Source organism: Mytilus californianus, unplaced genomic scaffold (genome assembly GCF_021869535.1).
Source record: "Mytilus californianus isolate M0D057914Y unplaced genomic scaffold, xbMytCali1.0.p SCAF_7, whole genome shotgun sequence".
Classification (NCBI taxonomy): Eukaryota; Metazoa; Mollusca; class Bivalvia; order Mytilida; family Mytilidae; genus Mytilus; species Mytilus californianus.
The window spans coordinates 92548684-92561770 of record NW_026262723.1 but is presented as its reverse complement, the minus strand read 5'-3'; the positions used below and the strand labels follow the sequence as shown (position 1 = coordinate 92561770).

Below are 13087 nucleotides of genomic sequence, written 5' to 3'. Positions count from 1 at the left end.
TTTTTTCTTTATGAACAGCACCTCATAGGAAATATTTATTTTGTACTTGCATGTGTGCAACTTTTCCTTTCGGATACATAAATATATGTCAAAAAATGCTTCTTTTTATGCCCCTGCTACTAGGCGAAGGGCATTAACTGTTACCCTTGACCGTCCTTCTGTCCGACCTATTTTCTTTCTTACTCTAACAAGTTTTCCGCGTCCAAATTTTTTATGAAACTCTTACACATTGCAAAGAACCAAAACTCATAGAAAGATTTTGAATTTGGGGCAATGAGTCACTTACCATACTAGAGTTATGCCCCTTTATAACTTGGAAAATAGAAAAGCTTGAGTGTTTGGCATTCTTGTCCGACACATTCTATTATTTTTTTAAAAAAATTTGTAGATGTTTTGGGAGAAGTCAGCTACCTTTTGATTAATAATGTTTAAGATCTGTTAAGTTATTTCATTCTACTTGACCTCAATATTGCATGATTAGTTAGAGGCAAAATTTTGCTGGTCCACAGGGCTTATACCTGTAATAAAAGTTTCACTAGCCCTCCTTGATATTTAGAAATCATTGGTCTCAAAAATTAAAATTCTATCTACATGAATACCATACATACATATAGTCAGTGGAATCTGGAAAACCAGCCCAAAATAGAAATGGTAAGGGAAGATGTATAAGCATGGATTATTGAATGGAAAACCTCACCAATAAGATAATGATCAACATGCATCTGTTGAGGGTTTCATTGTTTTGAAAGGAGGAACATATTTTTTGTTGCTTTGTTTTGGATAGTTTTTTTGTTTTTTTGTTTGTTTGTTTTGGTTAGTTTTTTGTTTGTTTTTTTTTTTTTTTTGGGGGGGGGGGGGGGGGGGTATTTTTTAAAAGCTGTACAGAGAAACAATCTTGGACATTAATTTTAAGAAGCAAAAAATGTTAAAGTCAATAAGGTTGGACACTGAGAGTAGGGTAGGTCTGGAAATCTGGAAATAGGTTTACACATTTTTTTATATGCAGAAATGACTAGCTTATGGTTTCTGTCTTCATTTTTTACTGATCTTTTTATACCCTTACTGGACATTGTCAAAAGTGATCCTTATGTCCATCTATTCTTCAATCTGTTCATCACACTTTTGGTTTTTCGTACATAATGATTAAAAGTGATGAAATTTATGATGTTGTTTTTTTTAATGTGAAAACACGCCAACTTTAAGATTTACATTTGTCTAAAATTCAACATTTAAATTTAGCTTCTATTATTAACAAAGCTATTTAGTACTTATTTTTATTTAATAGAACAGCTATAATTGTTTGTTAATTATGGATTCAAATTACTTCTATTGTTTTTGTAACAATCTTGTCACTGATATAATTATAGGTTTATCATTATAAAGATATTATCATTTCAAACTAATAACCGATGAATAACTTTTTACTGTAGGAATTTTCATAGTTTAATGTGTTTATCAATATGTTCAGCACGCATGACAATATCCTCTGTCAGGTGTTTGGTTCAGCCCTCAGTCCATTCATAACTGCTCATCCCCTACCATTGTAGACCAATTATACATTGGCTTGCTACAAAATGTGGGGCTGTTTCGCTATCAATCTGTCAAGTGTCATAGCCTAGCAACTGGCATGATATATTGGTTGAGCCGTCAGTTAGGGTCAGGGTCAAATAGCTTATACTACTCTCTAGACTTAGTCAATCAAAACACTACCTGGTGAATACACATGTTAGAGATTGTACAGTGTATAATGATATCTAAATAGTAATTAGTGGTGATCAGCTCAATACACTGTGATCACAGGACTTTAACTGAACTGACGGAAGGACAGCATGTGGAGTGATGTGGGAACCCCCCTCCCGACCAACATCCTCCTCTTCCTCGCCACCCACCCTTCATAGGCCAATACCTCTACCATTGAGTGTAGCACAAGAAAAGGACTATTTATTAATAAGGACTAAAATGCCTGTCTGTATTTGGCCAGATACATGTCTTTTAGGATGTGCTCTTGCAGATGTTGCGGTGAGTACTTTTTATCAACGTTAATAAATTATTTTTTTGTAAAATTTGTTTATTTGTATAAATTTTATGAAATTTCTATCAGTTTTAGTTTTGTTTAAGGAAATAAAAACCTATATTTAAGGATTTGACAACAACTATTTAACAAAAAAATCCAAATTTTTATAAATTTTCATCTATTGAAAAGATTGGTGATTATAAAGATGAAGAGAATAAAAACATTTGTTATTTAAACGTTTTAAAGTGGACATAAGATTTTTTTTTTATTTGTTAAATAAATGTAGCCATGTTATACAAAGTGAAATATTGTAACATGTTTTATGTTGAGTTATTTATTCTCATTTTTCAACATATTTTGTATTTTAATATATACAGCTGACTAAAGTGCCATATGTCACAAAAAAACTGGGAAAAAATATTCATATGAACAGAAAAAAATGGTTTTATGAAAGGTTTATTTATTTGAAATAATGAATTAATTAATAATTAATAAGAAATAAATGTAAGAAAAGATATATATGATAACAAATTGATTTTCTCATCATCAGAATTAAACAACCTTTGTCACCATCCCTTGAAATTTGAATAGAAAATATTTGTTTGACATGCAATTATTCTCAACTGCCATGATGTAGGTAGAAATGACAGAAAAAATAAGTTTAAATTTTGACAGAATTCATAGCTCATTTTATCACCGATAGCAATCGGCCATAATGAGGGTGTCATTTGAGCTATGATGAAAAAATAAGATAATTGTCTCAAGTTATATCATGATATCTAATTCTACAAGAAGATTTATGTCGGCTTTCTGTCTAACCTATTGTCTTCCTTTAGTTAAAATACTGTTAGATGAGATTGAAAGATAGGATAGAAGGCTTTTAAAAAATGAGATGTTTCAGTATAAAACAAAATGCCACCCGAGAGGAGCCTAGTATTGAATATTCTCTAACAAGTGTCAAACATTTTATAATGAAGTGAAGCCTAAACTTGCATTGGGTTCTATTGTGACATAAAATCACTTCACCCCTTCTTTTTATGTTTCTTTGACATGAGAAGGCTCTATTAACCCTACAATCATCATTTGCAACCTCTCCACAGGTTTAAAGGTATTATGATACCTGGCATTTCCGTGTGTCCCCTTATGTTCCTTTGGGAGAACAGACAAAAGATTTTTATCATTATTTTCAAGTGTTGGATTGTCCCATGTCTTGACACCCAAATTAAATTTACACAATACCAGTTTTGTAAGGAAGTCTGGTATTGCATACTTCCATAAAATTATGCTTTAATCAGCCAATTTTACCTTGTGAAATCAGTACACATTAATTTTTCTATCAGATCTCTGAATGGGCCCCTGCACTCATTTTCTTTGATAGACGTGTGTCACTTTGGCTCAGTCTACTTTATAGGGGAGAACAGGATAGTATGACTGAGCAATTATGTTGATTAAAATTGATAATTTATAATTATTTATCATTTTTTACAATCTCATTATAAAGATATGTTTACTAGAGATTATTTTCACCAAAATCTTTGTTTATATGGCTCTATAAATAGATTTCTCTCGCCAATATATTGTGTGGTATGTATACTGATATCCACATATGCAGACTGATCCAAATGCCAACAGTTTTCATTTTTGTCATGCTCACTGAGGCTGACTTGTAACATCAATAAAAGTAAACGATTAAAGTGCCACAAAAAATATTCAAGTGAACTTTAATAAACATTCCCTATGTATAAAAATTTGAATTGTCTTACTCATATCAAAGAATATGGCCCTTCAGATAAAGTAAATCAAATATTTGAACATTAATAATTACCTGTACACCCAATCTCACCTTTTGTCCAAATATTTTAATAAAGAGTTGTAATCAATTCGCTAGAAAAATTTAATTGTGGTATTTTTTAACTTATTTATTCTTGATAAAAAATGTAGACAAATAAGTACAAACATTTGACATTTTGCATCAAATGGTTGGATCATGTGAAAAATATTGACACGTCCCTCAAAGGAGATATCACTTTTACATGAAACAGTAATAAATTTTATGAAAAAAAGATTATATTAAATTTACCTAACCCATGTATGTCCAGAACAAACAAGTAATTTATTATATCAAGTAAAATACAGTGACACAAGCCATCATATTTAATTATTCATACCTCATTTTATTTTATTTTCAACAATGTTTCAATGCATCATGAAATAAAACATTTAGGCAAGATACCAACAATACAAAATACCATATTTTTTTTAACCTGAATTTTGTGATGAATGTTTATTTTATACCTCTTATTATTAACATCTCCCAACAAGGTATTAAAATTTAATACTAATATCTTTTTCCTATCAGATATATTTTTGATATCCATTAAAGGCAGGCTAATTATTTCATAAAAAAGAGATAAAAATACTAAGATGGCTAAGTGTTACAAAAAAGATCATGCTCTTCTTGAAATAAAAAATATTTTCTTACAAGTTACAGAAGTATCATATTTTTAAACAAGGATATTGTCATTTGACGAAAAAAGATCAAGACATTAAAAAGACTATATCAATGTCTAATTATATCAGGAAAGGAAGCAATATTGCAAAAAAATGTAAAAATATACATGTTTCAAGACAGTATGGAAAAAAAATCCTCTATTAAACAGATTTATTTATGTGGTTTTGCCTTTTGCTGGCATCCTTGGAAGTAGAAAAAGTCTTTCTTATGGTTGAACATGCAGCTTCCAGTTGTTCTCCAAAAGTCTTTCTGTGACTGTTGTCAGGTAGGCTGTTTATAATGTCTTACTACTCATATCTGTTTAACAGTTTTGAATCTCTAGATTTCTGCCATAACGAATATTTTGGCATAATTTTGAATTATTATTTTGACTTCTTTTTTTTTTAAAACTTTTTAAGAACTAGCAGACATCTTGACTATGATCCAAACAGACATGTTAAAAATAAACTTGAATCTAACTTCTAATATGAACTAGCAGATAGCTGAATCTAATATGAACTAGCAAATAGCTGGACCTTTTAATGAATTGACATGTTTATAAAAGAGTCACATGTCTTAACTGCTATTACAAACCGATATCTTATTTTTACTATGAACAAGTATATTAGTGTCCATTATAAACAACAGTATACATTGAATCCTTCTGATGGACCAACTTGTAACTTATCCACCTAATGAACTGTACCACCAGGCGTTTCTTATTGACAGCTGAGGTATCTGTACATCATAAATACCCACAGGTCCTTGACTTCTTTATGGACTGCAAGGGACACTGACGTTATTGGAACCATAAGATATCTTGGCCTTATGGACTGTCAGATCTTATACATCTTAAAAATTCACAGATATCTTGACTTTTTGATTGCGAGGTATATTGATGTTGAAGGAACCACTAGGTATCTCCGTTTTCTGACCATCAGGTATATTGATGTCAAAAAACACCAGCTGACATTTGTATTCTTTTTGGGCCACTGGAATCTTGAAAGTCTTTTGAACCATCAGATATCATGGCTTCTCATATAGACCACCAGGTATTTTGACATTATCTTGAACTTCTTGGTTGGACTTGGGTATATCTTAAGTAGACTGAGGAAGATGATAAGTGAGAGAGGCAAGTGTTTAAAGCAAGGGCACCTACAAGGTTTTTTTGTTGTTGATTAGTTGTGTTAGGGGTTTTCATGGAGTTTGAATGACAGAAAATTGATTTTCTGTTTACTATATGTTTTATAAGTTCTTGACAGTGGTAGCCCCAGGGCATTTTCTGACTTTTTTTCTATGGTGTGGGAAAATATGGAATGCCCAAATGGTAATCAGCATTTAAACAAATTAGGACGATCTAACTAGAGCTGTACATCCAGGATGGAGGCTTTAGTATCATGTGCTGGAGAAAACATTGAATCTGCATATCCCTTTAACCCTGGGTGTTGTGAAAATGTGATAGAAATAGATCTTGGAGGTAGCATTGTTTTTCTTCTCACTGTGTGCCTTACATAAATGCTGATAATCAGATCAGAGAAAGAATGAAAGTAGGAAGTGATGACTATAATCAAGGGTTTTTATTCCCTGTCTTCCGTAGTAAGGACAAAATGTTTTCCATATTAACGACTTTGGTGGCCAATATTGTTGTAAACATAGGCGGTCAGTGTATACATAGTATATTAAATGAAAGGGTCAAGGCCCAAACAAACTGACAACTCTTGTGATATTGAAGTTTTTTTGACATTGTATCTTCATGTTTGCTACATAGAAGTTCTGTCATTATAATGAGAAGAACACTGCTTACAGACTAATTTTAGCTTTCTACTTAATATCTCACAGTTATTTAACCACTTAGGTGGTCAATTTAGACCTTTGTTTTACAACATATCATGAAAGGAAAGGACGCATTCACCTTCCCCCATGTTTGGATTATGACAATTCTGACACGTTTCTTGTCTTGTTAAACACAAATCTCTAATTATCGAGTTATGTTGTCACAATTAAAGCACAAATGGAAGCTTTATACCTACAAGGGCTGTATGGGTTTTCATCATTTCTCTGTCATTAATTACAGCTTGTTGCATGCAGTACTACACGAAACATTAAATACAATTTGATCCAAAACTTATAGATTTAAGTTTCATCATTTTAGATACCTACCTAGTAAATCGATAAAAAAGAACAAAAGATGAATAGAAAAATGAAGAACAGGATTCATCAATTATTTCTAAGCATTGAATTCAGATCAGTGGAAATGATGCTTTCCAAAGGAGGGAAACACGTCTAATTCTTTTGTTTTATACACTGTCATTGTACAACACTTGTATAAGTATTGTTCTAACAGAATTTGTAAGCAGACATGCTGTAAGCTTTCAATAGTAATAGATTGTAAATTATTTTGTATGAACAATCCAAAGTTTTAGACTGGAAGTTGTTTGAACATGACCGATTACGTTAATTATTTGCATGAAAATGACCAATTAGGTGAATTATATGCAAGTTCCTCTGTCTTCTTCACTTTTTGTAATTGACAAACGAAAGGACTAGTCCTTGCTTTATATATTCACATACAGTTAAACTGATTTGTACATTTTGTCATATAATAATTTCACACACATTTGAAACATTTTCATTGTAGGCCCTTTTTACAATGAGCCATTTTTAACTGAAATTAAATGTATGAATTGAGTTACAATTAAATCAAAATTATCTCTTGAGACAAATTAATTATTTAAAAAAATATTTGGCATAACCCAGTGATTAAGTGTATACCTTTTAAGGAATAGCTCTTTGAAATGGAAGGAGTTGGGGTGTCTTCATGAAATCATAAGAAAAAAAATGCCAGTACAGATATTTTTTTCGTAAAGTATACTGATTTTCTAATTTTACGATGAAGGAACAGATTATCTGATTGTGAAGATTTCTAAAGAGCCTCTTCTATACAGGAAAAGGACAAGCTTTATCCCCCTTAGTACAAGAAGCAAACTTCGACGAGAAAACCAAAGAAAGAACTCTTTTCTTTTTTTTCTTTCATATTAATTTCAACTTCCGTTGGTTTTCTTTATATCAAGATAAAAGTGTTTATTTACCAGGAAAACACTTGAATGTCTTAGAAATGCTTACAGTTAAACCTTACTTGTTTTTGTCTAAAATGAATTTCATTTTATAAATATATTATTCACTGTAGAAGTGTGTGAAATGATTTCAAGCGGATTTGAATTAAATTTGATGCCATCACTAAAATGACTTTATACAATATATGTATAGTACCATGGCAGGGTATAATATACAATGATATTCATGTTTCTCTTTAGATGGGGGATTCACAAGGTTGATTGGATGTATGGTTCCCTGGATTTCTCCCTTCAGACAGTAAGACCCATGCTGAGGGAATATCCTTTAGGTTGTCCAAGATGCATAAATTTGTATCTTGCCCATTGGGAATAAAATTTGATGTCCTTAGTAGCAAGAGTGCAATTCTCTCTGCACATCAAATAACATTTGCTGGTCCATTGGTGGCCTGTTGCAAGGCAAAATGTTTGACCTTGCCCCACATACTCTCTTTTTCCAGTGGCTGTCTAAATCTCTAATGCTTTTCAACACAGTTGAGCAATTTTTGTGAACCTACATATATGATATGTGAATAATCTAATTTCTGAATAGACAGGAAATATCTGCAAATGAATGTGAAACAAACAAAGAATCAATCGTTAAATTTAATAGGTTAAAACAGATCTTTGTAACAGAAATGCATGAATATATATGTTTTTGCATTTATATGGCTTTAAAAAATATATAATACAAGGAGAGGATGAACTGTAGGGAAAACAGTAAAGTATTCAGTAAAGTGAGTCAGTAAATCAAGTAGGTTCCTTGTTCATACGGAAAACCTATTGTATTACAATTAACAACTGTTTGCTTCCTACTTTTTATTGCATAAAAGGATGCTGATTACAAAGGCAAGTATGACATCTGCAGATTTCTTCATTAAAAATTATGAAATTTACAAAAAAACATATACCATACTCATGGATTGCTTTATTTTTCAGGGCAGCAAGTTTCAGCCGCCTTTGGCGGGATTGATGATGTACAATAATGAGCATTTTGCACAACCCCCACCCGCACATATGGGCATCCCTCCAGTTCATATAGACCCTAAATCTGGTAAGTTTATTCATGTGATTGTTTTATTAAGATTTTACAGGTTTGGTGGAAATGTTTAATTTTATACAATACAGGTGTTTCATAGAATTTGTCAATTTTTCAGTGTTGGTAATTTGAATGAAAAAATCAATGAAAATTAATGGAAATTGGATAAGCTATGTACAAATTATAAATGCTTTGTAGTTTGTCAATTGGGTTAAAACCATACTATGCCATGTGGAATTACAAAGTTTTTCTTTTAACAGTAAAAATATATGCTTGGTTTCTGTCTCGTAGACAAATATGTATAATCTGACAGTCTACCAGCAGTATCAAAAGAAAAGTATTTGAAAAAATAAATTCACAATGTTTTAAGAATACAATTTTTAAGGATAAATTTTCACCTGTTACCAGATTTAGATATGAAAAAGGCAATGCCTAAAAATGAAATTTAGCAATGGTTTGTATTTGGAAGCAAGCTAGACATAGGCACCTAGTAAGATCTTTAAACATCCATATAATGTTGAAAATATAAAACTTTACAGTAATGATAATTAGCTGAACATCAAAAAACTAGTTTAACCCTGCCACATTTTCCTATGTATTTCCCAAGTCGGGAGCCCCTATAGTGGTTGTTCAATGTAGTGTCTTTAATTTTTTGTTTTGTCAGAATTTAGTTTTGATAGCAGATATTTGATTATATAATTAGTCATACAATTTGGTTTTGGGGTGATTTAAAGCCAGGTTGTCACTATCAAATTTAACTTAGTCCAAGAAGTCTGTTGTCACTATCAAAGTTTTCTATAAAAACATGGTCAAAGAAAAAAAACTGCACTGTGATTGGATAATTCCCATCCAAATCCATTCAGGTTTCAAGAAAAATAAGATGAGATTCTTTTCCATCAAAGTCTGTCAAAGTTTTTGATCAAAGTTTTCTTTGAATGTTGCCACTATAAAAAAAATCCATCAAAAAATTTGACCTTGAAAACTTTGATATTGACAATGGGCCATAAAGCTTTTACATGTATATTATCTAAGACTATGTTGTCTGAATGTCTTTCGGTTATTTTTTGTTTTTTGGGTTGCTGTCTCATTGACATAAACCCAACATTTCCATTTATTCATTGAAAACCTTTATGGTGCAATTGATCAGAAATTATGATAAAATTTTAAATTTTGTATTTTTCATTATGTCAATTTACATTAATATATTTACAACAGATTGCAAAAATTTATTGAAATTCCATTATTAATGTGGAAATGGAAGCCAACTTCAGTTTAACTGAATATCAATATACCGGTACTTCTAGCTGTCTGCAGATCAGTAATGACGCACCATTATAACCTGATCATCATTCAGGAATAATAATTGTGGTCAAATTTCTTTTCATTTCAAAATATCTTTTTTATCCACAAGCTTGTGTATATCTTATTGCACAAATAACAAAGTGTTTTATTGTAATTTGATGAACTGAATCCATTATTTTAATGAGATTTATCAACGTGTCATATTTTTCCAATCAAGAATTCAGAATCACAGGTAATTCTTTGTCTCCCACTGCTTTTTGGTATTCAGATGGGAGAAAATTTTAAAATTTGAATTGCAAAATTTGGAAAGACAATGACAATTTTTATGCCTCCGCCATAGCTCTGACCTTAGTTTCCCTTGACCAAATGTTATGAAACTTATACTCAATGCTTATTTCCATAAAACACAGATCAAGTTCGAATTTGGGTAGCATCACTTATACAGTTCTCTAGTTATGTCCCTTTATTACGTTTTATGCAAGCGGGGCATCATCTGTGTCCCCTGGACACATTCATCCTCCATTTATTTTTTTATTGAATTTTAGGTAGCTCATTTCTTAATCTCAATTATTACTTGGTTTGTAATTATAACTTGCAGACAATTTAGTAAACAACAATATTTTCCTCCATAAACAATTTCACAAGTTTGGTAAAATAAAGAAATAGGCAAAAAATATCAATGTCTATATTGCTATAATTGATAGTGAGACCATTAAAGTAAGATTAAAAGCAATAAAATCAAAATTTGTCATTATATGAAAATTTGGAGTTCAGCCCTGTGGTTTCTTCCTACATATACATGTACAACCAAATATGATAAAAGATGAATGATTATACTTTGGGGGAGTACAAAATGAATGCTAACAAATTATTTTTATGATGAGATCTCATAATATTGGACCTAAAATTAAAAATCGTAGATGTAAATAAATATAGATTTACCACTCCATCAAGTATGATGTGTTATTTCTACACTGGAGACAGTTGAAAATTTGTATTTGAAACATGAGGCTTGCTGAGAGTGGAGAAATATCATATTGAACAAGATTAGGTGGTTAAATTTGTTTCTCTTATGTTTCTTTCCAATGATCTGCAAAAAGATGTGTTCTTTTTATTTAACATCATCAGGCATGGTAGCCTTTTTCATGAAGTCACAATAGCAAATTCAGGGGAAAGCAATAAAATTTGACTTTATAAATTGAATTTTTTTTTTACCAATGAAGAATTGTGATAACACGAACCACACATTAATTATCAGCTATGAATTACAGAAACATCATTTATTCATTGTATTATGTTTTGAAAAATTTGGCACATTGAACATTTTTATAGTTTAAATATTGAATTTCAAAACTCTTTACTAGAAATGGTGATCAGATATCCTTGTCTTAATTATATCCTTTCTTTTCTCCAAATCAATATTATGCAAGAAGGTTACTGATTACTCCAGTGGAAGTTAAGACCAATTAAAAGTCCTATTTAAAAAAAACAGATAATGCAGTATTTTTTATAATATAAAAGATAAGAATAAAAGAAATACCATTAAAACAATGGAGTAGTAGAAAATCTTCTGGAAGTAAAAATGTAAATCATGAATAATATCCATTCCGTAACATTTCAGTTAATACATCATGGAGAAACATTCATGAGAAATTTATATTTTCAGGTTTACCCAGACCCCCTGTGTACCCATATCCTGGATCTGGTCAGTTTCCTCCTAGTCTTTATGGACCAGACATACCAGTGCAATGGTAAGTAGTTAAAGTCTTGTGTACCCAAACCCTGGATCTGATAGTTTCTGGTCTGTTTTAAGTTATTACAGTCATTGGTAGCCATAATTTCAAGGTGGTTAGTTTTTCAAAGCCCATATGGATGACACATTTCAACAGTACATAAAATATAGTCCAAAATCTGGTAAAAAAAAACGGTGAAGTTTCACTCCTGTAAGTATAAATTTTATAATTCTGTTTATAAAAGTAAAAGTCCAAAATCTGGCAAAACCAGGGAAGTTTCAGTCAAGTGGTAGCATTTATGAAATATAGTAAAAAAAATCTGGATTTAAAACCATTGAAGTTTCAGTTATTAGTATTTTATATAAGATATAGTCTGACTTATGGGTAGTAATAAATATTTGAAATTAAGTCCTAAATCTGGCAAAAATTTAGGAAGTTTCAGTTTTCCATGATTTTGTTACAATGGCTCCCAGATAAGAAAAGACAATTTAATTAACTATTAATTATCAGCTGTGTATTTACAGGATTATAGTAACACACTTGTGCTGAAAATTGTTCATTAAAAACAGTAAATTTGCTGTTTTGACCTAAACCACCAGTTTATTTGGCCAATTATGACGAGAGTTATATTGGCTATTACACAGTAATAAAACGATTATAAAATGGGGAATTATGGGATAGCAGTGTCATAATCTAATGTCCAGCCTACCATTCAATGATCATTAGCTGGGTTTATTGTAGACAAGTGGAAATCTGATGTTTTTATGGACCATAAAACGGATTATGATGCTAAAGTTCAGAGGGCACTTATTATTTTGAAGTATGCATGGTACAAGTCCTATATTGGCTTCTTGTAAATGAGAATTTTATGTTTTTTATTGCACTGAAAGAGTTGAAGATTCTTTTAATGGCTATTGTGGGCTGTTACTGTTGCATTTTAAATGGGAGTAAATGCATTTGATAATGATTGTTGTGGAAGATTTATAGCAGTTCAAATAATTCTAAAACAGCAGGATGATATAATGATGTAGAAAAAAAGAAGAAAACGGAATTTTATGATTGCTGTTGATAAAATAGATATGAGCCAAGTGTTAGATTTGTAGTATTCAACTGGTCAAAATAACCTGAGCTGTGTTTGTAATGTTTTGTCAAACATGAAAAATACATTTCATTTTTAATGTTTTCAGTAAAACTATCACTTTGAATTACTGCAGAAAATCTACACATCTTCAAACCATATATGAAGAAAATGTGCATTTTGAAAGAAAAAAAATTTAAATGTAGTTGTTTTTCATTTTCCTTCAAAATATATAGTCATGACAACTGAAATTTTCAGACATTTGTCATAAAAAAGACATTTAGTGAAAAATCTACATTGCTCTTCTGTGGTGAAATTTC

General features: G+C 30.9%; 1 protein-coding gene across 7 annotated transcripts in view; it reads left to right on the top strand.

Annotated features, from left to right (window-relative positions):
• Window positions 1–13087, top strand: part of LOC127708677 (protein pangolin, isoforms A/H/I/S-like) — a 65967-nt gene that overhangs the window by 36386 nt on the left and 16494 nt on the right. For 6 of the 7 annotated variants that reach the window (XM_052213783.1, XM_052213782.1, XM_052213785.1 and 3 more), the window contains 2 exons: window positions 8555–8669; window positions 11623–11707. In XM_052213783.1, coding sequence (XP_052069743.1) covers window positions 8555–8669; window positions 11623–11707 — 200 coding nt within the window. Of the gene's footprint in view, window positions 1–1674; window positions 2020–8554; window positions 8670–11622; window positions 11708–13087 lie in introns of those variants that run through there. The other variant, XM_052213784.1, reaches the window with a different exon arrangement.